The 27953-nt window shown below is 43.4% G+C and overlaps 1 protein-coding gene across 1 annotated transcript in view; it reads left to right on the forward strand.

Annotated features, from left to right (window-relative positions):
* The window catches only part of USP10 (ubiquitin specific peptidase 10), a 71346-nt gene that overhangs the window by 18274 nt on the left and 25119 nt on the right, over positions 1–27953 (forward strand). Inside the window, exons 3-5 of the mRNA XM_060129823.1 lie at positions 14816–14884; positions 21623–21683; positions 26431–27492. Of these exons, the coding sequence (XP_059985806.1) occupies positions 14816–14884; positions 21623–21683; positions 26431–27492 (1192 nt within the window). The remainder of the gene's footprint in view (positions 1–14815; positions 14885–21622; positions 21684–26430; positions 27493–27953) is intronic.

Here is a 27953-nt window from a genome sequence, read left to right on the forward strand (position 1 = left end):
TGTCCTGCACAGCTGACCCTGTTCCCCTGCTTGGTGAGCTCTTCCTGGGGTTGGTTTTCTGCCTTTATATGAAAAACAGAGTATTGTGAGTTGATTGGGGGAAAAAAATTTCTTTTCTAGGATACTGAAGTCCTGAGCTTCACATACTTAACATAAGGGAGACTTTCTGGAAAGTCTTGAGTTTCATTTTTCTTTTTTTTTTAATTAAATTTATTTACTTATTTATTTGGTTGTGCTGGGTCTTAGTTGTGGCAGGCTGGCTCCTTAGTTGTGGCTCTCGGGCTTCGTGGTTGTGACGTGTGAACTCTTAGTTGCGGCATGCATGTGGGATCTAGTTCCTTGAGCAGGGATTGAACCTGGGCCCTCTGCCTTGGGAGCGGAGAGTCTTAACCACTTTGCCACCAGGGAAGTCCCAAGTTTCATTTTTCTAGTAAAAGATTTTTAATCGTAACAGTGAACTTACATAATTCAAGAATGGAGTGCAGTCTGTTGTTTTGGCAGGTAAAGTAAATGTACCTCCGTAATTACAGTCTTCGGAGGCTATTTTTCAACAGGCCATCAGGTGGAGGTTAAATTGAGAAAGTAAGCAGTGGACTGCTTCCTCAGTAGGCATGGTGGTCCTCACGCCCTCAGCACCTGCTTTTGCATTCTTTTATTTTCAGCAGATAGTAATTTTGCAGCTTTTACTGCTTCAACCGACTCTTCTAACTTTGGTTTTCATTAACAACCAAAGTAATTCATGAAAGGCAATATTCTCTATACTTCCTCCTTAAAATTGGAAGGAGAGGGGTGTGTGTAACAGCTAACATGAGTCCTTTTTCGTAGTCATCTCTAGATTTTCCAAGGTGTTTGAAGAGACCATTGGCAGTGACCATTAGATTAGAAGAAAATAATGTAGGTAGTCACACTTCGTTTTTCCTGGATGTCTTTTAATGCGTACCTCTGGTTTAGTGGTGCACTCTCCTTTCTGGCAGGTGGCCTTCAGTAGCCAAGCTTTTGTTGGTTTGGTTCCAGCATATTTCATTAAGTGAAAAGTCTTGTAGAACAGATGGATTTAGCAGGTTTCTGCTCATGGATCAGTCTGTTTAGTGCAACACTAGTTTCCATTCAGCGTTGTGGGCAGTTATTGTCTGCCTGTAGTGTGGAGTTTGAGTAGGTGGTCAGGGGATCTAGGCAGTTATAAAGGCCAAGCCAGTCATGAACCATCTGAGGTTGGAGGCTTAAAGGAGCCTGTTACAATGATAACAGGTAGCACAATACAAATGCATGCCTACTAGTTTAGGTGGTGGTGTGTAGCACTAGTTAGAGTCTTTGAACCAAGGAACATGAAATCTTAAAAAAAAAAAGTCCTGATGTGTGAATATTTATAGAGTACTTAAGAATTCTACTTATGTAAATGAAAAATCAGTATTATGGTCTTTGGTCTTCAAGGGTTGTTTTTATAATACAGCTGCCTCATCCACCTTATTTACAGATGTGCGTCTAATTGAAGTCAACCATATTGAGGTATAATTTAATACAATAAATGTACCAATTTTAAGCTTGCAGTTTGAGTTTTGACAAATGTATATACCAGGGTAACTGTCACCATGGTAAAGATATAGAACATTTTCATTGCCCAGAAATTTCCCTCATGCCCCTTCACCATGAATCCCCATCCCTTAGCCAGGCAATTACTGTCACTGTCCATTACTGCTTTCTGTCACTGTAGGCTAAGTTTCTGTTTTCTGGAATTTTCTTTATGTGGAATTATATAGAGAGTACTCTTCTATCTGCCTTCTTTCACTCAGCATAACGTTTTTGATATTTGCCCATGTTGTGGGAGTTCCTTCCTTTCCAGTGCTGAGTAATAGTCCATTGTATGGATGGACCACAGTTTATCTCTTCACATCTTGACAGACATTTGTTGTTCCAGTGTTGACTATTATGAATGAAGTTGTTGACTGCATTCATGTGCAAGTCTTTGTGTGGACATATGTTTTCATTTCTCATGGTTAAAATACCTAGAAGTAGAATGGTTGTATGTCATAGGGCAGGTGTATGTTTTATTTTGTAAGAAGCTGCCAAGATTTCTGAAGTGGTGACATCCTTTCACGTCTGCAGCAGCAGTGCCTAACTCCCCTTCTGCAGCCTCATCGACACTTGGTACTGTCAGTCTTCTTAATTTTACTGTGCCTCAGTTTTAAAGGAAAGACTTTTTGTCCACAGGAACATGAGTCACATCTATGACAGAAAAGTGAATCTGTCTGCAAATAGGGAGTTCTTAGTGAAGTACGGTTTTATTTATTTTTTTAATGCATTTATTTTATTTTTGGCTGTGTTGGGTTTTCGTTGCTGCGCTTGGGCTTTCTCTAGTTGTGGTGAGCGGGGGATGCTCTTCGTTGCAGTGCGCGGGCTTCTCATTGCGGTGCTTCTTTTATTGTGGAGCACAGGCTCTAGGTGCATGGGCTTCAGTAGTTGTGGCATGCGGACCAGGGCTCGAACCCATGTCCCCTGCATTGGCAGGCGGATTCTTAACCACTGTGCCACCAGGGAAGCCTGAAATATGTTTTTTTTAAAAAAGAAATTTTGTTTGTTTATTTATTTTTGGCTGCATTGGGTGTTCGTTGCTGTGTGCAGGCTTTCTCTAGTTGTGGCGAGCGGGGGCTACTCTTTGTTGCGGTGCGAGGGCTTCTCATTGGGGTGGCTTCTCTTGTTGCGGGGCACGGGCTCTAGGTGCACAGGCTTCATTAATTGTGGCACACAGACTCAGTAGTTGTGGCACACGGGCTTATTTGCTCTGTGGCATGTGGGGTCTTCCCAGACCAGGGCTCGAACCCGTGTCCCCTGCATTGGCGGGCGGATTCTTAACCACTGTGCCGCCAGGAAAGTCCCCTGAAGTATGTTTTTACAAAGAAGTTTAAGTAGGAAAGAGGGGGCAAGAAAGACTAGAGAATGCCTCCTTCATGCTGGACACAGGAGACTTATTTGGTGGTCAGGCATGTAGGGATGGGGAGTAAAAAATGGACTTTCAAAAGGTTGACCTGCCCTGATGCACATCCATGGTTTGTTTTGCCCTTTTTTTTTCCCCTTCAAGATTTAACATTTTGGAAGTTGATTTTTCTTTAGTTTGGGAGACCACGTGATAATTGTGAATTATTTTTCTCTAGGTCAGAATAGGTATCCTCTTATTAATGTTTTCTGTAAAGCTTTAATTCTGTTTTCTTGATTATGTTTAAGTGTTACTTTTAAAAATTAAATGTTATATCGTGACTATATTAAAAGTTTATATTTAAAAATGAAAATTGTGCCCCTGCTGGCGCATCTCTGGCGATAGTAAAAACAGGAGAATAAGAAACAATGAGTAGTTCAGTTGGAGTTTTGTTGCCTGCTGACATCTGGGAGTGGAACTATTGCTGTAGAGCAGTAGAACTAGAGATCATCGTTCCTCAGCCCTGGAACTTGTATTTGTTGTGGGCTTTGCTTTTCTTCCTCCTCTACCTGAATTTTTTCAACAGAACTCTTGAGTGCCTGCTATAAGCCAAGTACTGCATTAACTGCAGGCGATGGAAAGATGAATTGAACTTGGTGTCTGTTCCTTTTTTAAAACCAGCTTTATGGAGGCATTATATATGTGCAGTGAATTTCATTCATTTAATGTATATAGTTTGATGAGTTTCGACAGATGCTTCTTTTTTATTGGTGTTCTGCTTTTCCCCTTCCCATCCCTTCCATTTCCTTCCTAGATTAGCACCAAGGTGATTGTAATGGATATGAAGATAGGTGGAATTTTGAACTTCTTTCTACTAGGGCCATCCCAGATAACAAGCTCTGACTCCCTAACTTGTCAGCTCTGTTCCATGTGATAAAAAGTCTGTATACCAAGTTATTGTATAATGAGGGCTGTTTAGTAATAGTTTAGAGCAAAACAAGTTAAAATTTAACTGGCATTGTGTAATGTACAATAGGCCTTGAAAGTTGGTAAAAGTGGATTTCTGTTAAGTGAATCATGTTTTCTAATTTGGAGAATGCAGTCTGTGCAAACAAGTTTTAGCTTAGACTCTCCACAAGAGCACTTAAAGAAATACATCCAGCCTATCAAAAATCGTACTTGGAAAAGTGAGAGAATAACTTTTGATAGGACTTTAGTAGTCAGAATGAAATACACAAACCACATGAAGCCAACACTAAACTGTAGTAGGTTGACATTTGAATCCTAAGGAGGGATGCTCTCTGTGGGAGTGGCTTTGTCACCGTTTTTCCATTTGTTCCCTTCTCAGGACTCCTTGGCCCCAAGAAGGTAAGCAGAATCCTGCTGCTACCCAGTCAGTGGAGGAATCAGCCTTTCTCTGCGTCCCTCTTCCTTTGTCTGCTTCTGCCATTTGTAATGCTCTTTGCAACTTGCAGTCCACTTGCACTGTGACAAAACTATAATTGTCGTGATGTCCCAGACCTTATGTCTGTCTTATTCAAAATTTATTCTCATAATCTAGCACAGTTCAGTGTGGATAGTTGGTGCTCAATCCATACTGTTAAATCAATGAAATTTCTGCTGTGCGTTGACTGAACAGTGTCATCTCCAGGTGTTCCCCAGGCCACCCACACCACTTTCCAAAGTTAAGAGCACACAGCGACTGTTCAGTAGATGTCAGCTAGCGTCCTCAAGTACTGGGTTCTGATAAAAAAAAAAAAGTTTAGTAAAGAAATCTAAATTTTTTTTATGCAAGTACTTACCTGATTTTTTTACTTCATTTATTTAGTTGAAATAATTTCATGCCATAGGATTCTCCCATTTAAATAGCTGTACATTTTGGTGGTTTTTAGTATATTCACAGAGTTGTGCAACTATCACCACAGTCAATTTTAGAACATTTCATCATTCCAGAAAGATTGTACAACAGAAACTAGCGCAGCATTGTGAAGCAATTATACTTCAGTAAAGATGTATTAAAAAAAAAAAAAGAAACTTCATGTCCATCAGTGGTGACTCCCTAATCCCCTCCCCACCCAGCCTCTGGCAACCACCATCTACTTTCTGTCTCTAGGGATTTGCCTCTTCTGGACATTTCACATGAAGGGAATCATACAACGTGCGGCCCTTTGAGTCTGGCCTCTTTCAGTCAGCATGATGTGTTCAGGGGCCAACCACCTGGTAGCCATGTTAGTCTGAGAGCATTTCCAAACCTGTGTTCTCCTGGTTATATCCAGGAGATCCTTTTGGAGCTGGGAAGAACTTCGGAGGTTGTTTAGTCTGGCATACCCTTATTTTAGAGCTGAAATTAAAGTTTTTATCACTTGGAACAGTTTATTAGCCCTTAATGTTTCCTCCTGTCTCCCAAATTCAGTTTCCTTGGGTTGGGAAAAGAGAGAGAAGACTTTGTACTTTTTGTGCTTGGTTCTGTCATTGAACCCTGCGAGACTTGGCTTTGCGTCTGTTCTCGGGACATTGTCCCAGGGGCTGGGTTCACAGTGGTTCCAGTGATTGCCTTGGAACCTGTACAGTGTGTACAGTGCACACGCAGCAATGTGTTTATTGGTCATGCCTTTGTATCCTAATTTTTTTACCTCAGAGGCTGACGTCTTATTTTCCTGAGTCCTTTTGAAGGCAGAGGACATGGATTTGGTGGCAGCCTATATAATTACTCGTGTTTCTGGAGATGGAGCTTTGGAAGCTGTGCTCCAGCGCCCCCTAGTGCCGCGTTGTGGTGGTCGTCCTCCGTGTCCCCTGCTTTCTGTAGAAAAAGCAGGAAGTGCTGTTTCCTGTGGCTTCATTAGAGCCGTGGAGAACCAACTGTAGGTCATGCGGGCGACTGGCAAATGTCTTTCCTTTTTCTTACCTCCCTTGGGCTGAGACTGTGTCTTTGCTTTCCTTTAGCAGGAACACGGTTATTTCCAGTTCGGTCTGCCCCTTCCCCAGGCTGTACAGCCCTAGGCCCTCTGGGGCCAGGCTCTGAGGACGCAACCCGGAGCAGCCATGCCCCCGGGGCTGGGCTGCAGTGAAGTGGCTTGTTTCCACCCTACATGTGCTGTGGGCGTGCCCCTTTTCCTGATGTGTTTCTTTTCTTTCTTCGTCTTTTTTTACTTAATAAATTACTTATTTTACTTTTGGCTGTGTTGGGTCTTCGTTGCTGCACGTGGGTTCTTCTGTAGTTGCGCCAGCGGGGGCTGCTCTGTGGCGGTGCGCGGGCTTCTGATTGCGGTGGCTTCTCTTGTTGCGGAGCACGGGCTCTAGAGTGCAGGCTTAGTAGTTGTGGCGTGCGGGCTTAGTTGCTCTGCGGCATGTGGGATTGTCCTGGACCAGGGCTTGAACCCGTGTCCCCTGCGTTGGCAGGCAGATTCTTAACCACTGCGCCACCAGGGAAGTACTTGTCCTGTCTCTTTAGCTTCCTGTAATCTGGAACTTTTCCACAACCTTTTGTGACATTGAGTTTTTGGAAGAGCACAGTCTTCCCCCTGCTTTTCGGTAACATTCTTCATTTTGCCAAACATCTAAAATAATTTGTGATTGAAGATTAGGAAAATTTGGGGGGATGGTGAGACTTGAACATTTTAATGGCAATTGGCTGCCCTGAATTTCTGTGATAAACTCTTTGGTGTCACGAGACTTGTGATGCTTTAACCTTCACTCAGATATAGTTTTAGTTAAATAATTGTCACTAAAATGCAGGGCAGTGTGATTTATGTCCAGTCACTGGGGTTTGCAGTTGAATAAATACTTGGCCTTTCTTTGCTTTTGTAGCTTTAACTTTGTAATTTAACTTTTTTTTTTCTTATTTGTTTAAGGTAAATTTTACTGTACAAGCAGTATTTCTGTTTGCCTTTTTGGAACAGTGTGGTTAAAAAATGCTTCTTCATAGTAATGCTTCCTGTAGTGGTTTTTTAATGATGCAGATGATTTTGATAAGCACTGAAATGAAGTCATAGCCTCGAGGTTTATGTGGGGTATTTTATTATATCACTTCCCACAAATGTTTGAATGGTTGCCAAAGAAACATGACTTTCTTTGCCTGTGAAAGAAATATTTACCTTCTTTTCACAGCACTGTGATGGCAGGAAATTGTCTTTTATCCTTAATCTCCCCTTACTTGAGACCTCAGTGACTTGACCTTTGCTGACCTTTGAGAATGAACTCCCCAACTATTCAGGCCTTTCTTTATCTGCAGTTACTATGTTTCATTTGAATTCCTGTTTGAGTCTAAGAAATATGTGTACAGATACATAGGAAAAAGATACATGTAGTTTATCTGCCATGAGCATATGGGAAATACTCATTGTACAGGAAATAGAAATCCTAACCAAAACTCTGGGCAGTGAGTACCTTGCAGAGACGCTGATAATACCAGCTTCTTAGCAACTCCCTGTTATCTCAGTCGCAAAACTGAAAGGACTGTTTTTTATATTGTTGAAATGTAACTACTTATTTTAAAAAACTCAGGCATTTTAAAGGTAGAAAATAGGTCCGATTAGGGCAAGAGGATGTGATTCATGTGTGTTTTGTTGGAGTAGTTTATTGATATATGTGGGCTGGTGTTACAGGAGTTACATTGGAGCTCAGAGCAGCTCTGGCTAGCAGTTTGCCAGGTGTTAAATGATACTTTAGCCTTGCATGTTTGATAGTTGGCAGTTGCTTATGGTATCTTTTTTGGATTAAATGTTTTCATCAAGTCCTAGTCTCTGTCCTCAGGGAGATCTTGAAACTAACATAGGTGCAAACACAACTTTGCAAAATGCGTATATTTGAATAGTTGTACAATGATTTGTTTACATTGACTTTTTACAACTAATATTTTGAATAGATATTTATATGGTTCAGAACTAAGAACTCTGAAAAGATATACGCTAAGAAATCTCGCTCCCTGCTCCACTACCTCCACAGGGATCCGCCCCGCACCCCGACTCTGAATAGTCAAGGGTTTTACTCCCTTCTTGGTTCCCTCTCCAATATCTATCTCTTTATGCAAACACAAATCAATATTTATGTTTTCCTCCTTTTTTTTTTTTTTTTACCTAAAGAATGTTTTCTGTTTAACAGTGTCTTGGAGATTTCTTTTTTGCCATGAAAATTTCTTTTTTTTTTTAACATCTTTATTGGAGTATAATTGCTTTACAGTGTGGTGTGTTAGTTTCTGCTTTATAACAAAGTGAATCAGCTATACATATACATAGGTCCACATATGTCCCCATATCTCCTCCCTCTGCGTCTCCCTCCCTCCCACCCTCCCTGTGTCTGGAGATTTCTGCTCTCTGTACTTGCTCCTTCCTCAGCCCCACCCCCACCCCACCCACCCAGTGAGTTTGGTGTGTGTGCTGTTCGTTTTGTTTTGGCCTCACCACAGGGCATGCGGGATCTTAGTTCCCTGTGACCAGGGGTTGCACCCGTGCCCCCTGCAGTGGAGTCCTCACCACTGGACTGCTGGGGAATCCGTGCCCTGCCCCGCCCCCCATGTGGATTTTGTAATCAGGTTAAAGGTGCATATCCGTGAAGTTGTTAACATGAAGTGGTAATGAGAAAGCACATTTAAAATCTATAGCAAAGTTTTTCAAATAATACTTAAGAAAGAATTAAGTAAAAATAGTAAAATTGAAAATAATAGAAAAAGGCTTTCCCTGGAGCCTTTCTAAGCATTCTGACTGTTGACCATGAGGGTGCTCCCAGCAGACCGGCACAGGGACTTGACAGGAAGGCTTGCAAGGTGTGTGGGGGGGTCACGGTTCTGTCGCCCCTCCCCCTCCATTGACAAGATTTTATTAAATCTTTTGGAATTTTAATTCTCTTATTGGATTAGCCAATTTCTCTTTTTTAAAAGACTTTATATAGGAACTCAAATAAAGAAATTTACTTAGAAATGTGATTTAAATGAGCATTTCATTTATTTTTATTTTTCCAAGAGAAAACCAGTGTAGGGACTTCACTGGTAGCACAGTGGTTAAGAATCCATTGCCTGCCAGTGCAGGGGACACGGGTTCGAGCCCTGGTCCCGGGAAGATCCCACATGCCGTGGAGCAACTAAGCCCGTGTGCCACAACTACTGAGCCTGCGCTCTAGAGCCCATGAGCCACAGCTACTGAGCCCATATGCCACAACTACTGAAGGCTGTGGGCCTAGAGCCCGTTCTCTGCAACAAGAGAAGCCACCACAATGAGAAGCCTGGGAACCTCAACAAAGAATAGCCTGTGCACAGCAACAAAGACCCAAGGCAGCCAAAAATAAAAATAAATAAATATATTAAAATTAAAAAAAAAAACAACAGCCTAAAGAGAATAACTTAGACCCAGCAATCCCACTACTGGGCATATACCCTGAGAAAACCATAATTCAAAAAGACACATGCACCCCAATGTTCATTGCAGCGCTATTTACAGTAGCCAGGTCATGCAGGCAACCTAAATGCCCATCGACAGACGAATGGATAGAGAAGATGTGGTTCATATATACAATGGAATATTATTCAGCCATTGAAAAGAATGAAATTGGGTCATTTGTAGAGAAGTGGATGGACCTAGAGACTGTCATACAGAGTGAAATAAGTCAGAAAGAGAAAAACAAATATTGTATATTAACGCATATATGTGGAATCTAGAAAAACGGTACAGATGAACCGGTTTGCAAGGCAGAAATAGAGACACAGATGTAGACAACAAACGTATGGACACCAAGGGAGGAAGCGGGGTGGGGTGAATTGGGAGATTGGGATTAACATATACACTAATATGTATAAAATTGATAACTAATAAGAACCTGCTGTATAAAAAATAAATTAATTAAAAAAAAAAAGAATAGGGGCTTCCCTGGTGGCGCAGTGGTTGAGAGTCCGCCTGCCGATGCAGGGGACGCGGGTTCGTGCCCCGGTTCGTGCCGCGGAGCGGCTGGGCCCGTGAGCCATGGCCGCTGAGCCTGCGCGTCCGGGGGGCTGTGCTCCGCAACGGGAGAGGCCAGGACAGTGAGAGGCCCGTGTACCGCAAAAAAAAAAAAGAAAAGCAAAACAACATGAGTCTTCATGTTTGCATTGGGCTCCACAGCTACAGTGTCGGTCATCTTTTGGATCCTCTTTGTTACTGCTCATGTGTCTCTTGAATTCATTTTCTGGAATTCTTAAGCAGCCCACCCCACCCATCCCAAGGGTGTATGAGTGTCAGAGAATTATTTTGCCTTTTGCACTTGAGTAATAAACTATAGAATAGAATTCTATGAAAACAAAAAGGAAATATTTTTTCTTGGAACTTTCAAGGCATTGCTCTCTTGCTTTGTATTTATTCTGTTGATTCTACTTTAAGCTCTTCTGTTGAGCTTGTAAATTTAGTAATTTAAATTTAATAATCTTCTGATTTCTGTGAATACTTTCTGGTTCTGTAATTGGTCCCCCCCCCCTTTTTTTTTTAGCGTTACGCGGGCCTCTCACTGTCGTGGCCTCTCCCGTTGCGGAGCACAGGCTCCAGACGCGCAGGCTCCGCGGCGTGTGGGATCGTCCCGGACCGGGGCCCGAACCCGTGTTCCCTGCATCGGCAGGCGGACTCTCAACCACTGCGCCACCAGGGAAACCCCCCCTTCTTTTTATTTTTTTATTTTTTATTTTTTGCGGTACGCGGACCCCTCACTGTTGTGGCCTCTCCCGTTGCGGAGCACAGGCTCCGGACGCGCAGGCTCAGCGGCCATGGCTCACGGGCCCAGCCGCTCCGCGGCACGTGGGATCCTCGTGGACCGGGGCACGAACCCGTGTCCCCTGCATTGGGAGGCGGACTCTCAACCACTGCGCCACCAGGAAAGCGCCCCCCTTCTTTTTAAAAATAAATTTATTTATTTATATTTTTGGCAGCGTTGGGTCTTGGTTGCTGCACGCGGGCTTTCTCTAGTTGCGGCGAGTGGGGGCTACTCTTCGTTGTGGTGCGCGGGCTTCTCACTCCGGTGGCTTCTCTTGTTGCAGAGCATGGGCTCTAGGCGCACGGGCTTCAGTAGTTGTGGCGTGCAGGCTCTGTAGTTGTGGCTTGTGGGCTCTAGAGTGCAGGCTCAGTAGTTGTGCCGTGCAGGCTTAGTTGTTCCGCAGAATGTGGGATCTTCCCGGACCAGGACTGGAACCTGTGTCCCTTGTATTGGCAGGTGGATTCTTAACCACTGCGTCACTGAAGAAGTCCCCGGTCCCTGTTTTTAAATAAAAAAAACTTTTTTAGGGCTTCCCTGGTGGCGCAGTGGTTGAGAGTCCGCCTGCCGGTGCGGGGGACGTGGTTTCGTGCCCCGGTCCGGGAAGATCCCACATGCCGCGGAGCGGCTGGGCCCGTCAGCCATGGCCGCTGAGCCTGCGCGTCTGGAGCCTGTGCTCCGCAATGGGAGAGGCCACAGCAGTGGGAGGCCCCGCGTACCGCAAAAAAAAAAAATATTTTTTTCTGTACCTGGTCTTAGTTTCAGCATGCAGGATCTTCGTTGCGGCATGTGGGATCTAGTTCCCTGACCAGTGATCGACCCTGGGCCCCCTTCATTGGGAGCATGGAGTCTTAACTACTGGACCACCAGGGGAAGTCCCTAATACGTCCTTTTTTTCATGGCAATCTGCTTATTTTACCTGCTAGAATTTCTTTCAGGATACAGATTAGAACTTTAAGTTCTTTTCTGTTTCCTATGTTTTGTTTACGCAGATTCATTTCACCCCGATTTTAATAGTAACTCTCTTTATTGCTGTTGATTGCTCCCTCACGTGTCTTGTGATTTTTTGTTGTCCATTCACATTCAAGGGCTGAAACCATTAGTATTTTCGTGGGTGTGTTTCCTTGGCAGGTAGGAAATTTACTGTTTCTCTAACAGGCTTGCCCCGTGAGTATTTCCATTCCCCGTAAAAGTTCCCGTGTGCCTTTTTGTAATCATTTCTTCTCCAGACCTTGGCAACCACAGGTCTGTTTTCTGTCCTTAGAGTTTAGCCCTGGAATGTTATATAAATTCAGTCATGTAGCTTGTGGCCTTTGAAGTCTAATTCTTCACTTAGCGTGATGCTTTTGAGAGTCATTGAGTAGTAGTTGATCATGTAGCTGTATCACATCCACCTCTTGGTAGACATTTGGGTTCTTTTCAGGTTTTGGTAGTTATGAATAGAGCTGCTGTAAACTTCAGCATACAGGGGTTTTTTTGTTTTGTTTTTTGTGGACATAGGTGTTCATTTTTCTTTGGTAAGTACTTAAGAGTGGGCTTCCTGGGTTGTATGGTAAGTAACTTTATAAGAAAGTGTCAGACTCTTTTCCTGAGTGGCCGTATCATTCCGCATCCTTAGTTGCTTCACATCCTTGCCAGCAGTTGGTATTGTCTGGAATATTTTTTCCCATTGTATCGCTCATCTTTTTATTTTCTTCTGAGTAAATTTAAAGGTTTATATCTAGACTTAAAGATCTCTCTGCAGTGGGACTATAAAGGAATGCCAGGCAGCAGTGTCATTTCTTCCCCCACCCCACCTTTCTTTCTTCTCATTTAAAGATAACTTTCCCTTCCATTGCTTTTTGTTATGCTGGAGTGAAATTAAAATAAGCTTTTCCCCAGTTTTGGTGATGTCTAATTAAGGCCACAATGACATTATTTCAGAAGAAGACTGTTTCTAAGTTGTTTTTGGGACTCTGCATTTTCACCATTACTGTCAGTGCGCAATTTCTTTGTGGACTTCTGCAAGTATACGTAAATATTATGTCAAGATGTTTTTGTTTTTAATATGTATTCACGGTTTTGGTAGCTACTGTGAAAGAGCCCTCCAAAAAAATGTTTTCCCCAGAAATACTGATGCATTCATTCCTTTTTTTTAAATAAATAAATTTATTTATATATTTAATTTATTTATTTGGCTGCGTTGGGTCTTCATTGCTGTGCGTGGGCTTTCTCCAGTTGCGGCAAGCAGGGGCTACTCTTCGTTGCAGTGCACAGGCTTCTCATCTTGCAGAGCACAGGCTCTAGGTGCACAGGCTTCAGTAGTTGTGGCGCACGGGCTTAGTTGGTCTGAGGCATGTGGCATCTTCCCGGACCAGGGATTGAACCCCTGTCCCCTGCATTGGCAGGCAGATTCTTAACCACCACACCACCAGGGAAGTCCCTACTGGTGCATTCTTACCAACAGATTTTGAGACTTAGTTTCCATTTACTCAGTTACAATAATAATGGTTATTATCTCTTTATATATATTTAGATACTGTAAATTTCCCCACGAGTTATTAGACTGCAGTTCTGTTAGAATAGAGGAACCACAACTCTGCTTTTGCCATTTTTATATCTAATACCGATTGTTGTGCATGACACTTAATAGGCTCTAAATAAGTATTGATTAAGTGAGTGATTCTCTGTTGTAGAAATCAGGTCATACTGATTCTTTTTTTTTTTTTTTTCTTCTTTTTGCGGTACGCGGGCCTCTCACTGTTGTGGCCTCTCCCGCTGCGGAGCACAGGCCCCGGACGCGCAGGCTCAGCGGCCATGGCCCACGGGCCCAGCCGCTCCGCGGCATGTGGGATCCTCCCGGACCGGGGCACGAACCCATGTCCCCTGCATCGGCAGGCGGACTCTCAACCACTGCGCCACCAGGGAAGCCCATGATTCTTATCAATGACTTGTTTCTTGAAGCTTCAGGGAGAATACGAACTGCTTGGCGCTCGTCAAACTTCCGTGTGGGTTAACCAGTTTTTCAGAAAGTAATGTTCAGAATTCTATAAAGTGAGAGTTCACAGCGAGGTTTGTGTCTGTCGAACAATATGTTTACCTGTGTATCACGTTCCAGTGTACTTTTAAGGTAAAAAAATTACACATATACTTTTAAAGTTCATCCATCAGAATCACTAACATTTCCCTTTTTTGGATTTCCCTGTCTTCCCGTTGGAACCATGTTTTTTGCTTTTCTTTAGTATGTATGGTAGGGAAAGCTGAAATGGAGGTAGTGACATGAGTCAGCCGAAAGGTAAATGGAACAACCAGAAATGTTTGTGAACCAAAAAAATTCTCCTGCAAGCAGGAGTCTACTTACAAGTTTGGTGTACAGAGTTGACCTGTTTCAAAGTGTTGCTGAGCTGTGGTCCTAAGCCCCAGCTGAGGCCACCTGTCTCCGCCAGGGAGGTTCTTTTTCTGATCGGATTTGTGCAGCCAGTAACAAAACCGATGCTGAGACTGGAACAGCACAAGCTTTATTCAGTGGCCAAAGAATGGAGAAGCAGGAACCAAGTTCCAAATCAACTTCTCAACCCAATTTGGGCAGAGATACCAAATATATAGGAGGGTCAAGGTAAAAGAGAGGGATTTGGAAAGAGTGGGAGGAATATTCATGACTTATTGGAGAACAGGGGTGTGGTTTGGACCTGGGACTGTTGCAGTTCTCCTTTTCAGCCCTTGTATGGGCTTTCTCAGTTGTCATGGCAGTCCTCAACTGGTGCCGGTGGGTGGGTCATTTAGCATATGCTAATGTATTACAGTGAGAATGTAATGAGACTCAACTTCTGCTGGAAGTCACATCTTCCGCCATCTTGGGCCTTGTTGGTTCTAACCAGTTTTTTCCTCTTTGCAGCTTCCTCCAGAAACTTAGATAAGAATAAGGTTTCTATTTGAGGGAGGGGCAGGGGTATGATTCTGGGGCAACAGCCTTGGTAACAAAAGTAAGCTCTATTAACCTTAGGCTGTTCTTTGACAATTTATGGAAAACCTAAGTGTTTTATTATTTGTAATTGGAAAACACTCCATCTAGAAATCTGTTTGCAGATCCTTGATTTATTTAATGGAGAAAGGGTGTTGGGGGTTCTGGCCCAATTATTCATAGGATTGAGATATAACACTTTTTTTCTGAAACTGTATGAGTTGTGTATTTTATGTGATCAGTAATTCTCTTTTTTTCAGTATATTTTTGGAGATTTTAGCCCTGATGAATTCAATCAGTTCTTTGTGACTCCTCGCTCTTCGGTTGAGGTAAGACACAACTTTCTTTTATTGAGTATGTGCATAGGTTTAATTGATGGTTGTTTTAGTTCTTGTTTTTTAATATATGCCTTTTGATTAGGAGTTCCAGTGTACAGAAGAGCGTAGAGACTAACATGAGAAATGACTGAACCCACCAATCAGATTTGACTACTGTTAACATTTTGCTATATTTATAAATAGCAAAGCATTACAGTGGAAGCCCCCATTGTATCCTCTCATCCTCCTTCTCCAGAAATGCTGACTCTGCTGAAATTGCTCAACATTGTTTCCTGACTATGGTTTTCACCTTGTACTACATACATATGTATTGATAGATAGTACAGCGTATTGTTTTTGTGGTTAAAAATGTCACATAAGTGGTTTCATACTGTATCCATCATTTTGTAGTTTGTTTAAGTTAAATATTCTTTAGCTTTATCTATACATTTAGTTCTCGGTCTTTGATTTTAATTGTTAAATTGTTTTTTTTGTTTGTTTTTTTTGGCCGCGCCCTGCGTGGTTTGTGGGATCTTACTTCCCCAACCAGAGAATTACCCTGGGCCCACGGCAGTGAAAGCACCGAGTCCTAACCACTGGACCGCTAGGGAATTCACCGTTAATTGTTAAATATTGAACATACCTTCTCCCCCGTTGAGGAGTATTTAAGTCTTCAGTTCTTCCACTGTTACAAAAATGGGGCAGTAAACATATTTTGTCATGTCTCCTCATGCTCCTCTGTGGGTTTCTCCAGGAAATATTCCTAGGAATGGAGTTGCGAGGCTCTGCAAGGAATAAGAATCTTTAGTTTTATTACAGACTGTGCGTCTGCCTTCTAAGTGGTTTTAACAGTCTCCCTTCCCATCAGCAGTGCATGAGGGTTTTTAGATCTCATTTTTTAAAACAATTCTTCTTTTTTCTTTGGAGCTGCTTTGGCTCTTCGTTGCCGTGCACGGGCTTCTCATTGAAGTGGCTTCTGTTGTTGCGGAGCGTGGGCTCCAGGCACGCGGGCTTCAGTAGTTGTGGCTGGCGGGCTCTAGGTGCGCAGGCTTCGGTAGTTGTGGCATGCGGGCTCAGTAGTTGTGGCTTGTGGGTTCTAGAGCGCAGGCTCAGTAGTTGTGGTGCATGGGCTTAGTTGCTCCACGGCGTCTGGGATCTTCCCGGACCCGGGATTGAACCTGTGTCCCCTGCATTGTAAGGTGGATTCTTAACCACTGTGCCACCAGGGAAGTCCCTAAAAAAATTCTTGCTAATTGTCAGCATAGACATAGTTAAAATTTTTGTTAATCTGATGGGTAATAAATGGATTTTCATTATTTTAATTTGCATTTCGAGATTACAAACAATTGAGCACCATTACATTACTCATATGTCTGTTGGCAGTGTAGATTTCTACTCTTCTGTTAATTACCTGGTCTATATCCCTTGTCCATATTTTTATCAAATGGCTTGTCTTTTTTTTTTTTTTTTTTTGCGGTACGCGGGCCTCTCACTGCTGTGGCCTCTCCCGTTGCGGAGCACAGCCTCCAGACGTGCAGGCTCAGCGGCCATGGCTCACGGGCCCAGCCGCTCCGCGGCATGTGGGATCTTCCTGGACCGGGGCACGAACCTGTGTCCCCTGCACCGGCAGGCGGACTCTCAACCACTGCGCCACCAGGGAAGCCCCGGCTTGTCTTTTTTTTAAATTGATTTATAGGATTAATAATCTTTGGGAGCACATTTTTAAGTTTTAATGTTAAATGTATTGATTTTTTTTCCTCATGGTTTGTGGATTTTTGGTTTTTTAAAAAAATATCTTTAAGAAATTCTTCCTTTCCTTGAGGTAATAAAGACATTTAAAAAGTTTTAAAGTTTTTGTTTTCAGTTTAGTATATAATGAAACTGAGATTGTGGTGATCGGTGTGTGTGCGTGTGTGTGTGTGTGTGCGTGTGTGTGTGGATGTTAACCTCCCCCCACCCAATGGCAATAGCAAGTTGTCCCAATACCATTCACCCTTTGCTGGGGTGTCACAGTCAGGCCGCACATCTCCACATGGGCTCAGTGGGTTCTGGTTCCCCTGTTTTAATTGCGGCAGCTTTATAATCAGTCTTACGATAGGATAGGCACCCTTTTATACTTACAGGTATTTTGTCTCTTATTCATCCATAACTCTTCCCTAGGAATTTATGATCAGCCCTTGAGGTTCCATGGAAAATCCTATTGAAATTTCAATTGGAATTGTGTTAAAATTATGCATTAATTTGTAGGAGAGTTAACATCTCTATGATAGTTTCCTGAACAGGATTGCGCTGTATCTCCGTCCAGGTCCTCTTTTATGTCCACTCTTCATGTGATTGATGGCTACTATTTTAGTTTAATAAAAACTTATCTGGAACATTTTTTCAGATTGATGTTTTAAATATGAAGACTGTTGAAATTGCATTGAAAAGGAGAAAAGGGAGAAGTAAGTGTATATATTAAGTAAAATCTTAGTTAACTTTTAATGAAATCTAACTAGCCTTTTAGACTTCTTAATTTGGATATTTGCATGCATATTAGATATTCATGTATGGAGTTCTTTTGTTTGTTAAAATGGGGCAGGAGAAGTTAAGTGCTTAAAACAGGGTTAGTGTCTGGGTGGGCCACTTACATGTGACCTTGGCAAATCCTTGGCTCTTGACCCTGGCTTCTTGAATTCTAAAATTTTTTAGGATTGTGGAAGTAGGATTAAATGAGAACATATTGAAAGCATTATGTAGGCTTTGCAGATATAAGAAAGATTTATTACTTGTTTTCTTCACTTTAGGAAAAAGAAAGATATCAGAGAAGATAAAGCTTATATCAGGTTTTATTTTAGAAAATGAACAAGTTCAGCTCAATGCCATCTCTGTCTTTTGTGTTTGTTGATGTTAGCAGTTATGATTTTAAGAAATCTAAGGATATGAGCTGGGAAATAGTGAAAGCTAGATGATATATTGTATTTCCTCAGGCAATAAAATGTATCTATGCATTTTAGAATTCTGTGGAGTAAGGATTGAAGTTTAGTCTTTAATGATTTAAAAAACAGTTAATTAGGACAAACATAATCAAATCCTATATTCCCCAAGTGCTAGTGTTAATTGAGGTTATACTCTGTGTACTATATTAATGATTCAAGTTTTAAACAATTTCTGTCTTGACTCACGCTAAAGTATGGTGGTACTTGCTGGGAACACCACAGGCTAACTGTAACTGTGCTCTTTGTGATTAAGAGTTTAAAAAAACCATAAAAGCCCAATTCTGTACTTTATAGCTTGTCTCAAGTGAGTGTGTGTGTGTGTGTGTGTGTGAGAGTTTGTGAATGCCTGTTTGCAAGTAAGTGTCAGAATAAAAACTTGGGCTTTCCTGTGGTATGAAAATGGAGAATGTACCACATATCAAGTCTAAAGAGCTGGGTTCCTTTCTCCCTTCGCTACTTAAACAGGCTTGATGGTCTTGGGCAAGTTTCCTCCATCTCATTGTGCCTTTTTTTAAAACTGTAAATTTGGAAAGTGGAGGATGCTTATTTACCTCACAGAAATGTTGGGAAGCCGCTAATGTATTGTGTAGTATTTCGTGTACACCAAATGTTAGTAGATACGAAGGATTTTGATAGTAAAGTTACATCAAACTTGAAAAAAATATTTATTTATTTGGTTGTGCTGAGTCTTGGTTGCAACACATGAGATGTTCAGTTGTGGCATGCGGGATCTTTAGTGGTGTCATGCGAACTCTTAGTCGTGGCATGTGGGATCTAGTTCCCTGACCAGGGATCGAACCCAGGCCCCCTGCATTGGGAGCACGGAGTCCTATTCACTGTGCCACCAGGGAAGTCCCCAGACTTATTATTTGCGGAAGCTATATAGTTGTGTGTCATCAGTGTTTGGGGGGAGGTATGACAGGTGTTGACTATCAGAATCACATATGGTCCAGTAACCTGCAAAAGAGAAACACAGGCTAATTAACATGATTAGGCTGAGTTATCTTTCTCACTGTATAATTATTATAACGCAGGGGGCTGGGTTATAATAGTAATATCATCACATGGGACGTGGACTGCTTAATGGGGGTGGTGTGTGGTTGCATTGGTGGGTGAGGAATGGTTATCTCATTCCACTGCATAATCATTTGTTTGACCTTTTATCTCAAAGATAAAATAATTGCACCTCATACCTTCACAGTTCCTTCCATGTGGCCATGGCATAAATTAGAACCCTGTCGTATAGTTTTTTGGCTATTAGGAACTTTAAAGTATTTTTTCTCTGCTTGGGACCAAGGGCTGAGAAACCAAATTTGAGAAATACAGGGTGTTAAAATGTAAAAATAGTCTGACTTTCTACAAAAGCATCATACCTCTCAACTGAGAGTTTTGATACCTTTTCTAAAGCTGTCTTCCAGTTGATAAGCCAGGGCAATTTAAAAATGAATATCTCCAACTGGAAAAAATGTACAGTATACTTACTGAATAAGCGTATTTTGAGCTCCAGTCATAATCCTATTATATTGGTGTTCAAAAATAGGGAGAGAATGCTTATTGTTCTTGAAACTTTCCAGAAACTCAACTTTGGGCAACCCTTGCACCTCAACCAGCCGTGGAATAAACAAGCCCAGGATAGCATAGTCCAAGCTGCAGAGGTGTGTGCGTGCATGTGTGGGTGTGTGTAGTGATGCCGAGAGCTAAGACAGTTACTCTCAGTGGTTTGGTGTCTTACTGGGATTTCAGAGGGGAGATTCAGGGTTCATGAGGGTCTTTTAGAGAGAGCACAATAAATAGTGGCAGCACCAAAAAGATTTTAAAATAGTACCTTCTTATTGAAGGGCCCAAGTATTGACCTCACAGTATGATAGCACTATTTTCATACTGAGTCGATTTGATTTTGTATCTAATATAACTAGATTTCTATTTTTTACACTGCTCAGTTTGCATTTGTGTGTGAGATTTTATATTTTTGCTGTGCTTTTAAAATTCTCTATTCTTGTAAGTAACTATGAGAACATTGAACACGTCTTACACTTTCATTCTGCTGTGTATTTATTATACCACTTACCACAGACTAAGGGGCATCTTACAAGTGACAGAGGTTCATTGAATTAAAGGTGCCATGTATGAGGCTATAGAATAAAAATAAAACACATTTTTTCTGTGCCTGAACTCACTCCAGCATTCAGTAATTCCCACAATTATGCACTTACCAGATTAGTAAATCAAAATAAATGTTTTAAATACACTAACAGAAAATGGTAGTATTGCCCTGGAGTGTGCCAGGTGCTCTGTTTTCAGATCCTGTCGCTACCACTCCCTAGATTTTGCGGAAGTGCGGTGTGATTTTAAAAAACAAAGTGAAATACTTTGAGCACCTTACAACTGTGTAATTTTCATCACCAGGGGGCACCCTAGTATCACTGATGGAAGCAAAAAGGCAGTTCTGTGTATGGGCGTTTGCTAAATGTCCTGCGTGACTGCCGAGTGACACTACCCTGATTTGTGGCTTCCCCAGACGCACCTTTCTGCTCCGTGTGTCCATGCCAGCGGTAAATGCTGGGGCACTGGGTGTGAGCGTTTGGATGTTATGTGGAATGGTCTTGCACTGCAGGTGCCAGGCCAAGTGCAGCCCACCTGGGCTTTGCCGTGATGCATGCTGGGGTGCCCCCGTGTGGTGGAAACTTGTGCTGCTCTCAAGTCCAGAAAGCGGTCAGTTCCTTTCAAATCTGCCTTTGTTTTCTTAGCTTCTTATTTGTCATTAATTCTCTCAGGCGAGAACTTTTATCCTGTGATTGTTGAATTGACTTAGTAAGTTTGACTGCATAAAGCAGCTGAGAAAGCCACTTCAGTAGTTCCCAGACAGTCGTGGGCATGAGAATCTCACGGGTGCTCTGAACATCGCAGACTCCGGCACCCGATCCAGGCACCCGAGGCCATTGTACTGTGTGTGCTGCAGTGTGCAGACTTCGAGAAGTTCTGTGTTAGGATGTATCGATAATTGTTTTGTTCTTTTGTTCTGCTTTCAGGTAGCAATTATCTGTCCACTTGCCTTACCTCTTCCCATCCTAAACTTTCTCATCTCAAACATATCCATTTGAAACATTTGTAACTCCTCTAAGTATTATGGAATAGCTAGGAAGGAACATTTTGGTATACTCATGATACCTTCCTGCATTTACAAAGAGCTCAGACACCTGCTGTTTTGCTTTCTCTCTTCCAAACAAGGAGTGTGATCACTAGCCGTTAATTCCGTTATCTAAGGCCTCCTGTTAAAAAGGGAGCCACGATTCCCAGGCTTTTCCTTCTCGGGCTTTGTCCACTCTCTGCCCCTGGGCCTGGTTCCTGCCTCTGGCTGAGTGGACATGTAGTGATGGTGAACGTCAAGCGCAGATGGTCACGAAGACTCTTTACTAGTGGATGGAGAAAGACAAGCACTGTTGCATTGGTGGGCAGTCTGCAACTCCTGTGAAATGAAGGGTGTGTCCTGAGCCTTTTATTGTAGTGGATTGACATGTCCATTGGAGCCCATTTTTATTTTTTGCCTCATTTTAGAATCTGTTTATTAACAATAAATGTTTGAAAGCATTCCAATGGTGTTTTAAAATGAAGATGTTTAATCTTACTGTCTCTCAGCCTGTGTTATTTTGTTGAAATGTCACGAGCAGTTGCATGGATAAAGTGTTTTAATGAAGGTTGCTTTAATGAAATAGCATGTTTTGCGTTTTAACGATTGGTTGAATTAAAGTTTGTTTTCCGGTTCCCTGTGCAGCTTCCTCCGTACGGTGGAGCAGTTCTGTGTGGCGCGCAGGCCGCCGGTGAGCTACCCGATGGTAAGCTTGAGCTCTCCTTCATTCCCTGACTGCGTGCGGGGTGGGCAGGCTCCCTGGAAATGGTGTTCTGTTGGTCCATACCTTTTGGATAAGCGTTCCCTTATCGCTTGCTGTTTTTGCTGTGAGCTGTAGCAGATTTAATCACCGCACCACTTTCTGTGCTTCAGAGTGCCGGACGTGCAAAGGTGAGTTAAGGAAACAGTTGCTCATTTCTGTTTTCTCCTAACAGTCCTCAGTGACACAGATATATATTCCTTCATAGCCAAAGCTCTTTGCAAAGGTTCTGAAGTGAGCTTTCTCTCTGGATGCGCTGGCTGCTGGGTGCAGAGCTGGCGATTCTCTGAGCCCGTGCTTTCTGCCTGGTTCAGTGGCAGCTCAGGTCTGTTGTCCTGCAGTCTGTGTTTATGTCACCAAGGCTCTTGGGAATTCAGGTGAGCTCTTCACCTCTTGGCCTGTTGTTATTGATTGATTGATTGCCTCTGTCCCAGACACTGAGCTGATCAGTGGAGATGGCCGTTGTTGAGATGCAGCCCTTTCGTATTATTTAAGTGCCCAGTGTTACTAACAGCAGGGGCCTTGCACACGTCAAACCCGTTAGACCATTTTTCAGTTTGCATTGTGTTAAAGGTTCTCGCTGGCCTTGGAGAAGCTAAAAGCCTAACCTTTTCTTTGAGAGCAGGGATTTGGTTCCCTGTTTCTTTAGCCTTGTCTGACCTATGAAAGGGTTTTATTATAGTTTAGATTTAAATATAAACCCTGAAAAGACTATGTAAACTTTCTTGTCTATAGTAAAACGAGAAAGTGATTATGTCTTAAAATTATTAGCAACTTTGTAAGGAGCATAGGGAGAGGACAGTTCCAATGATTGCTTAGGACGACAGTAAACTAAGCGATGCTACAAGGACCCACATGCCCTTGCAGGGCCGCCCAGCCTCCAGACTGGCTTTGTTATCTGTGGGTTGAGGTTCTCCCTATCTTCGTGTACTTGGCGCATAGGAGGTGTGCCACAGGTGTTTACTCAGTGCTTAACAGATGTCTCATTATTTTCCCTGTCATAATAGTCCTTCCTTCCTGGTCCAGGTAGTGGCCTCACCATCCTCCCAGTCGCTTAGGCTGGAGATGGAGGCTGCACCTCCCCCTCCTCCCCTCGTCTGACCCCCCAGTGTTCCAATGTCATTCGCCTCTAATCCATTTCCTTCTTCTCTCTCTCTCTCTCTCTCTCTCTCTCTCTCTCTCTCTCTCTCTCTCTCTCTCTCTCTCTCTCTCTCGCCACATCCCTCCTTCTAGGCTGGCATCCTTGCTCAGTTACGCTTCTTGACTTTTTTAAAAATTAATTTTGGCTGCGTTGGGTCTTTGTTGCTGTGCGTGGGCTTTCTCTAGTTGCAGCGAGCAGGGCTACTCTTCATTGCCGTGGGCGGGCTTCTCGTTACGGTGGCTTCTCTTGTTGTGGGGCATGGGCTCTAGGTGAACGGGCTCCAGTAGTTGTGGCGTGTGGGCTCAGTAGTTGTGGCTCACGAGCTCTAGAGTGCAGGCTCAGTAGTTGTGGCACATGGGCTTAGTTGCTCCATGGCATGTAGGATCTTCCCGGACCAGGGCTTGAACCCGTGTCCCCTGCATTGGCAGGTGGATTCTTAACCACTGCGCCACCAGGGAAGCCCCTTCTTGTTTCTTTTTCTCCATTCTCTCCTCTCTCTTCTCAAGTCCATCTTTTAACCCTCCAAAATCACGGCTGCTCACACTGTTAGTGACAGGCCAGCTTAAAGGCCCCTTTTCTCCAAGGCCTTTTCTGCTCTGTTTCCGTTACTTTTGTTTCTCCTGCAGTGCTAGCTCACTCTGCCTCCCTCTTTAGGCTGAGTTCAGCTGTGGGTGGCAGAGACCACAGTTTATCCGTTTCTGCGTTTAGCAGCTGCACAGTATAGTATCTGCCGCGCTGTAGACTCTCAGGATGTTTTTTTTGTTTGTTTTGCGGTACGTGGGCCTCTCACTGTTGTGGCCTCTCCCTTTGCGGAGCACTCCGGGCGTGCAGGGTCAGCGGCCATGGCTGACGGGCCCAGCTGCTCTGCGGCATGTGGGATCTTCCCGGACCGGGGCACGAACCCGTGTCCCCTGCATCGGCAGGCGGACTCTCAACCAGTGTGCCACCAGGGAAGCCCTCAGGATGGTTTTGGATGAACACTTTAGAGGGATTTGTTCTATTGCCCACCATAGCCAGCGACTCACTCTCTTGGCGGGGGCCCCTGCACAGCGTGCCTTTTATACTCCTGCCTTTTTAAGTCAGTTCCCAAAGAGGGAAATAGCCCCTGCCTCTCACCACCCACCCCATCCAGTTATCCTGTCGACTCCACTGACCTCTCTCTAGCTCCTGATCGAAGTAGATCTCTTTTCCCTGTGTCAGGAAGCATTCTTTTTGTAAAGCTGTTGAGGCCTCATCTTACCCATCCCCTGCATCGTCATCTCCCGTCTTAAATGTTTGTCTCCCTAGTAGGTGTAACTCCTTGAGGCAGAGACCTTGCCTTACCTCTGTACCCCACCCCCCTCCCCGATAATAAGCGCTTTGCACATAGCTAGGTGCTCCGTGATTGTTGAATTGATTCACTAAGAGTTGATCAGAGAAATCAGCCAAGGAAGCCACTTAAGCAGTAGCTCTCAGACCGTCCTGGGCATGAGAGTCTCCTGGGGGCCTCTGAACATCGCAGACTCCGGGACCCCATCCAGGCACCCCAGGCCACGGTACCGTGTGTGCTACGGTGCGCAGACTTTGAGAAGTGATGTGTTAGGATGTAATTGTTTTATTTGAGCTGGTTTTCCTTCCCTCAACAACTCCACTGGCTGCGTGACCCGAGTGCTCAGGAACTTCCAGGCCTTCCACCACTCTTCTGGCCTGACATCTTGGGCCTTGTCCTGACCTCTCTGCCCTGGAGGGCAGTGCACGTGTGTGTCCACGACCAGTGTTCCTGAATAGGAAAAGGAACTGTTCTGGGTAGGAATCGGACTTCCAGGGATGTGATCAGATACTTTGTTGGGTAAATGTTCTGATGACAACTGTAGCATATTGAAATGGTTCCGTTAATGTCACATCACATTCTAGAATGTTGGACGATACGATGAGATTAAGAATTGAGATGTGGAAGGCACTGCGTCTATCGGAAATAATCGAAATCGGGCACGCAGTGCATGGTACAGCACATACTAATTTTCAGCGTGATTCACGAAGTACGTCACAGTCTTCAGAGGGCAGCCTCCTCATGCCGAGTGTCCTTCACTTCTTCACGTACACCCATCTCAGTCCACTTAGCAGCATTGTACCCTTGAAACCTCACAGGATAGGGGATACCTGGAAGTAGACTGGACAGTTCACTTTTGGGTATAATAATAGAGAAATTAATTTCTCTGTGGTGATTGTTTTCAAAATAAGGAAACAACAGATCAGCTCTCAGGGGCCAAAGGATTCAAATTGTCCTATCGGCGGCTTTATAGTAAAGCCTGCTGTTAGGCATAACCATCATTAGTATTCTTTTTTCAGGAACTTTTTGTTTGTCAGGCTGTTGTATTCCCCCTACCCCCAGGGCATGTGATATCAAAACAGATGGAGAATTAGGAAACTGTTTAGGGCCCTGGCCCCTCTGTGGGGCTGTTTTTTCTTCTCTAAAAAGACTTCCAAAGTAAAATATATTCAGTTTTGTTAACAGAATATGATTATTTTGGTATGGTGATTTTTTTTTTCCTTGAAATACATACCTTGGAAAAAAAGTGTGTCTCTTGTTCTAGACTTGGAGAAATCTTCAGTTATGCACGAAAAATGAGTTAAAAAGCACGTGTCCTTTTCCTTAACTTCTAAATGTATAACTATTTCATCAGATGTAAGATGACATTGGTGCTTGGTGTCTATTGAAAGACTCAGGTGATTCTGAAACTCAACCTAATTTCTGAGATGTGGCCTATGGAAAAATGTCCATGTTAGAATGGATAGAATATGTAGATGGTTGTCAGTGGGGAGAAAGTAATTGAAGGATTGCAAGGAGATTTTTAAAGGTTTGCAGTCCTAACTTTATCTTTTTGGGATTTTTGGAAGTACCTTCATTACCCATGGAGTTAATCTAGTATGAATTAATTTAGTAGAATTCACATGCACTCATGTAAGGCCATTTTTGGACTTCAGTTAAGGTTGTCAGTAGAGAAGATCCGGGAGATGGATAATTTGAAAGAGTGCTTTTGTGTGATTCATATTTTTGGAATTACTAAATTACACGAATTAGAGAAGCCATATATATATATATATATATATATATATATATATATATGGCATTGATTTTTAAGTCCCCATGTTAGTCATCTTGGTTTTTTAAAATTAAGTTTTCCAAGATACATATGCCCTAGTCTCACGCTTATAGAGTTAGCTAGTAAAGTCAGATATCATTATTGAGGGACGTGTTTAGATAGGCAGAATATTATTTGCTTTCTATTATAATTTTGTTTTAATTTCTACCTTCTGAAACTCTCCCTTAGCTACCCTGAGAGTGGAAAATAATTATAGGCTTCTGTATTTCATATCCCCAGGTTAAATATAATTTTGTAGTTATTTATTTCAGCAAATTATTTATTCACAGAAATTAAATGTCATAGCTTCGTTAATTACTACAAGACTAGGTTTCATTTTCAAAAAGGCATAATTACTGAGACTTTTATAGTTTGTATAGCTGTGTTCTTAACTAATGGGATGTTTACTGATCATTTTCTTTCTAAACAGGGCAGGACTGTCAGAGAATCGAATTTGGTGTTAATGAAGTAATTGAACCCAATGACACTTTGCTGAGAACTCCCAACTACAGTATTTCAAGCACATTGAATCCTCAGGCCCCTGAATTTATCCTTAGTTGCACAACTTCCAAAAAGATCCCCAATGACATCGATAAAGAAGTGAACTACAGCTCAGCTGACTGCCAGTACCCAGGCTCTGCCCTCGCCCTGGATGGCAGCTCTAATGTGGAGGCGGAAGTTTTAGAGAACGATGGCGTCTCGGGTGGTCTTGGACAAAGGGAGCGTAAAAAGAAGAAAAAACGCCCCCCTGGATATTACAGTTACTTGAAAGACGGCGGCGAGGGTGGTCCTTCCACAGAAGCCCTGGTCAATGGCCATGCCGGCCCAGCAGTCCCCAGCAGTGTAGGCACGGAGGATGTGGACTCGATGGGTGATGTGCCGCCCGTGGGGACGCCCAGGACTTGGGGCAGCCCCCAGGACCCCACGGACTTCGTCAGCGACGCCGTGCCTGCTGGTTCTTTCCCCGGAGCCCTTGACAGCGGGGCCAGGACTGCAGGGCAGCCTGAGGGCTGCCCCGGGGCCAACTTGGAGCCCTCTCGCCTCCCTGCAGAGGCCAGCAGGGACACCCTGTTGAGGACAGCTGTGGCTCAGCCTGCCGTTGGGACCGATACTACTGAGAACCTTGGAGTCACTAACGGACAAATACTTGAATCCTTGGGTGAGGGCACGGCTGCCAACGGGGTGGAGTTGCACACTGTGGAGAGCTCGGACTCGGAGCCCGCCAGGGCCGAGAGCGGCGCCCCTCCTGCTGACGCCGCGGCCTCTGCAGCGGCCTCCGCCCCTGCCGGTCACAGTCAGCCCGCCAAGTCGTGGGCCAGTCTTTTTCATGGTTCTAAGCCCCCTTCCTCCTGCGCCGCCCCCTCGCCTGTGGTTTCCATGGAAGCTAAGTATTCCCCTCCTGCCACATCTTCCCTGGTCTCTGAAAAGCAGGCCGAAGTCAAGGAAGGGCTGGTTCCAGTTTCAGAAGATCCTGTAGCCATAAAGATTGCAGGTATAGTTCAAAAGATACAAGTGTGAAGCCAAGATGGGAGCAGACAGGCTGGGCTAAAAACTTTGCTGGTATGTTGTTGCCCACAGCGGTAGTAGATTGATTACCCGTGTGTTAAGAGGAATTTCTGAATAATGCCTGTATCTTAAATTTTACTAAAAGTATAATGGTATATGAGCAAAATGGGGTGAGGAGGGGGTGTCGTACCTTTATGTTAAGTGGAAAATCCATGTCCATTACCACTTTTTTTTACCAGTCCTTTCCTATTGACAAATTACATTTCCCTTTCTTGCCTTTTGATCGAGTGACTGTGCTCCATTGTGTGACTGTAATAGGCAGCCCCATCTGTGTTCCAGCTGTTGTATACCTTTGGTGTCATAATCCCTGATTTGGACTCACTTTGCATTGTTTCTTTATTTCTCAGGATATAAGAAAGTATTTGGGTTTTTTTCTTTTTAATGCCT

The sequence above is a fragment of the Lagenorhynchus albirostris genome, chromosome 19 (genome assembly GCF_949774975.1).
Source record: "Lagenorhynchus albirostris chromosome 19, mLagAlb1.1, whole genome shotgun sequence".
Lineage (NCBI taxonomy): Eukaryota > Metazoa > Chordata > Mammalia > Artiodactyla > Delphinidae > Lagenorhynchus > Lagenorhynchus albirostris.